Below are 4,197 nucleotides of genomic sequence, written 5' to 3'. Positions count from 1 at the left end.
TGCCCGCTCACTAAGGCCTGTTACAGATCCCCGGCCCCTCCCCAGTCCCGGGCCCCTCCCAAGCCCCCGGCCCCTCCTGGTTACCCCCTGTCCGGTGCTCGCAGCATATCCTCTCACTGTCCCCATTTCCCTGCTTGTCTCCCACTGCGACCACACTAGCCACAACCTGGCCTTTGCTCTACTTGTAGGCGGGCCTTGTGGACCCCGGAAAAATCAGGCGTAAGGGGCAGCGCCCCTCCCCGGAAAGTTGAGGCTCCCAGCCCCGGCCGCGCTCACATGTCCTTGGCTGGCAGGTTCTTCCCCTCCACGATGCGGATGGACAGCGAACTGCGCTTGGCCATCGCCGGTCCGCAACGCTAGGTCCTCGCCCGAGGGAGTCGGACGCCAGGGTCCGGTGCAACTGGCAGCCGGAGGGCGGGCCGGCGGGCACTGGACAGGGCGCCTGGGGGGCGGACCGTGCCGGGGGAGGGAGGTAAACGCGGGGGCGAAAAAATCGCTTCCACTTCATTCACCCCCCCATCCCCGCCCCCGCCCCCGCCCCACGTGCGGGGGGGGGAACACAGCTCCCGCGTAGGCCAATCGTTGGCTGGGGCTCCCTGTGGTAGGCAGGGCCGGCTCGGGCCGCCGTGCTGATTGGCCGCCTGGGGCTGGGTAGGGGCGGGGCCTGCTCCCAGGCTCTGATGCTGGGCGGGAGCGGTGGGGCAAGAGGCACCCCCTGAGGCGAGTGGAGACGCTGGGTGCCAAGTGGCCGGCGCTACGGGTAGGTGTGGGCGGTGGGCGCGGTCTGAGTGCCAGTACCCCGGCGCGTGGGGGCTGTGGGCTCGAGTGTATGCTTGGAGGCGGGGGCCTGTTAGAGGACACACGGGCGGGGGGCGTGCAAGGAGGATCGCCTTGGCCACCCGAGCCTGGCGCGTGGGAGGTAGGCCCTGCATTGGTGTAAGCTGAATGAATGAAAAATTAGACGAATTTTCAAACATTATGGGTGTTTGAGTTAGAGCCGCCTGGACCCAGAAAGAGGCAGTAAGAGCAAGGGCAACCCGATCTTGGAAGACTTGGATTATTTTTGTGAATATCCTTGGGAGGAGGGGGTTTCTCTGTTATCACCTAATTTACACCTCCGATATCCCCCACAGTGAGAACCTGGAGGAGATGCTCAGGCATACATATGAAAAAATTACTTACTGGAGGTCACACCACTGGCCCCAGCCCCGGCCAGGTTTGGCCTCCCTAGTACTGCAAGACTCCATGACCCATGACCACCACCTTTCCACTGGGGTACCATCCTTCTCTCAGACTGTCTAGAACTGAGTTTCCATAATTGCCCCTTCTTGATTCCCTTCCAGATCTAGCGGTCACAGCCCTGGGGCTGGTACAGTAGTAACTGGTGCTGGGCAGCTGGCTTCCCAGGAGGGCATTGCCCCAAGCACGACTGCAGATTTGGGCCCCAGAACCAGCTCTACCACTCCCTTGCTGAATGATGCTTGGAGGCTTTCTGAACTTTAGTGAGCTGGTTCCATTTCATCACCTGCAAAGAGGGAGCACTGACACCTGCCAAAAGTACCCAGGAGACACTGGGATGGGGGTGGGGGGGCTAGCACAGTTTCTATTTTCTGTTACATTATTTTCTTTTCCTATTTTCCTATTTTGTTATTTATACACTACATGCACACTTTTCCAAATTCAAAAGATATTGGAGGTTTACAATGAAAAATGAAGTCAGTCTCTTTCGCAACCACACAAATTCTCTCCCCTGAGGCATCCACTATTCCTGGTTCTTGTGCCTCCTGGAGACAGACTGTCTACAATGCATAAGTAGACATAATTTTTTTTTCTTTTATATACAAATAGTAGCTTACTGGTTACACTTACAATTTCACTTATTTCAGCTTGTAGAATTGTACATGTCTATCTGTATAAAGTACCTTCATGCTCTTTGCCACTTGTCCAGTTTTTCGTTGTGTGAATGTACCATCATTTTGATGGGTCCTCTGCTAGTGGATGGGCAGGTTGTTGCCATCATTTGCTTTCAGCAAACAGTAGCAGGGCTCAAACATCATTTTGCATGTGAGCGAGTGCAGCCAAAGATAAATTCCAGGAAATGGAATCCCTGGACCATAAGACATGTGTGGGGGGATTTCTGCAGGATTTGCCAAATTTCCTGCTGCAGTGGTGGTTCCAGTGTACACAGCCACCCACATACAGGAGTGTGCCAGCTCTCCCACATCCCCCAATGTCTTCATCAATCTGTGATCATCATCTAAGCAATAGGAAAATAATGGTTTCTCGGGGTACTTAGGGCTTTTGTGTGTGTGTGTGTGTGTGTGTGTGTGTGTGTGTGTGTGTGTGTGGTTTATCAGGGCCATTATCAGTCATCCTTGGTTGCCGAGATTTATCTTTCTGCCTGGTAGTCCTTCAGGCATGACCCCCTCCACTCCCTACCTCTAGGTTTGTGCCAGGCTACCTAGTGAGTAAAAAGAAGCATTATTAGCTTCTTCATAGATTGAGGGCTCACTCCCTCCACTGTGGGCTGCTACTAAGCCTAGTTGGTGGGTGGTGGGCAGGGAGAGATGAAAGTCTAGTGTTTGAGTATTGCTTCAGGCTAATCCCTTCACCTAACCTAGAGACACACACCAAGGTCAAGCCAGGGGAGCCCAGGCTAGTCTTCTTTTGTCCATTTCAGGATATAGTCCTTGCTCACCTCCAGTGCTAGGGAGCTTACCTCCTCCAAAGGCATCTCTGACCATCTTCAAACTATTCCTGGATCCCCACCCCACTGAGCTTCCAGAGTGGCCCTTGGGGCCTAAACCATGGCTGTTCTTCCCGGAGCCTTCAGCTTACTCAACATCAAACTCCATGTCCCCTTCCCCTCCCCCACCATGAGTTCTAGACCCCACACTGACCTGGTCATTGTTCCCTAGAGAGCCTTCACTTTGTAATGGGCCCTACTGGAGTATGGTAGCTTCCAGACTGAGGGTGGGAGCTGGGCCTCTCTAGTGTGCTCTGTGCTGCACGGAACAGACAGGAACAGATCAAATTCTAACTTCTTCTGGACACTAGACTTTTAACGATGCCACTCACATCCTCTTAGCTTTGTTGGGCCACACAACCCTGGTTTTAGGTTCTAAACCAGCAGTCCCCAACATTTTTGACATCAGAGACCTGTGCTCCTATGAGAATCTAATGCCTGATGATCTGAGGTGGAGCTGAGGCAGTGATGCTAGCGCTGGGGAACGGCCTCAAATACAGCTGAAATTCACTAGCTAGCCTGCCGCTCACTTCCTGCTGTGAGGCCCAGTTCCTAAGAGGCCATGGACCGGTACCAGTCCATGCCCTAGGGGTTAGAGAATCCTTGTTCTAAACAACAGAAACTAGCTCCAACTAATTTAAACAGAAAGGGTTCCATTAGAAGCCTATTGAGTGTGTCACAGATTCTCTGGGAGGGCCGGAGAACAAAATCCAAAGGCCACATTCAGCTAGGAACAAAGCCCCAAATCACATGCCAGAAGTGGCTTGGGGCATACACCTCGCTGTTAGCCCTGGCCACAAACCCCTCATCTCATGCCAATACTGGGGGCCAGGTGGTGCCTCTACAACTGCTGGACTACTGCACCCCCATCATCATCACCACAAAGCTGGAAAGACCAGTGACAGCATTGTCAGTACCTGTGCGGGAACGACCTACCTCAGAAGATTGGGTGGGGGAGGGGGAGGGCCCTGGGTTGAGTAGAGGTGGTCAGGTGCTGGGTATACCAGAGCGACAGTATACACTGCAGGGTCTTGAATTTGTCCATGTAACACCCCAGATGACATCTATTTAGTGCCCACTAGATGCCACCTGGACTCTAGACACCCCCATAGTTTTCTCATTTGGTTCTCATGACAACCTGTGAGGTAGGTGCTGTCACTTTCATCTCCGTGAGATTACTGTGATGTGCCCAGAATCCTACAGTGTATTCCACTTCAGAAAGAAGGAAGGAGTTTCCGTGGGAGCTGCCAGTCAGTCTCAGGCTGCTGTCCCCAACTTCATCCCTGCTGACATGTGAGGCCCTCCCTCTGCACTGCCCACCCCTGGCCCTGTGGCTTGGGAGCACAGCTTTTGAGCATGGGGACTCCTGGGGCAGAACACAGTCAACACAGGATTCAGCCAGGGAACCAAGCCAAGCTTCCAGCCATTCCCAGAAACCAGCCTCTGGGGAG

The 4,197-nt window shown here is 53.9% G+C and overlaps 1 protein-coding gene and 1 long non-coding RNA gene across 9 annotated transcripts in view; one reads left to right on the top strand and one right to left on the bottom strand.

Moving 5' to 3' along the window:
• RASA4B (RAS p21 protein activator 4B) overlaps nt 1-517 on the bottom strand; it is a 25,083-nt gene extending 24,566 nt beyond the window's left edge. For all 8 annotated transcript variants that reach the window (XR_002783158.1, XR_002783159.1, XM_011371565.2 and 5 more), the window contains exon 1: nt 277-517. Coding sequence is in view for 4 of the 8 variants with exons in the window: in XM_011371565.2 (XP_011369867.1) it covers nt 277-341 (65 nt within the window). In the remaining 4 variants the exon portion in view is untranslated. The remainder of the gene's footprint in view (nt 1-276) is intronic.
• Nucleotides 518-688: 171 nt separating this feature from the next.
• On the top strand, nt 689-1,936 carry LOC111746539. The gene is made up of 2 exons (XR_002783164.1): nt 689-760; nt 1,344-1,936. It is a non-coding gene; the product is annotated as an uncharacterized LOC111746539 (long non-coding RNA).
• The last annotated feature ends 2,261 nt before the right edge of the window (nt 1,937-4,197 follow it).

This window comes from Pteropus vampyrus, unplaced genomic scaffold (assembly GCF_000151845.1).
Source record: "Pteropus vampyrus isolate Shadow unplaced genomic scaffold, Pvam_2.0 Scaffold193, whole genome shotgun sequence".
Lineage (NCBI taxonomy): Eukaryota > Metazoa > Chordata > Mammalia > Chiroptera > Pteropodidae > Pteropus > Pteropus vampyrus.
This window is presented reverse-complemented; position numbering and strand designations above follow the sequence as displayed.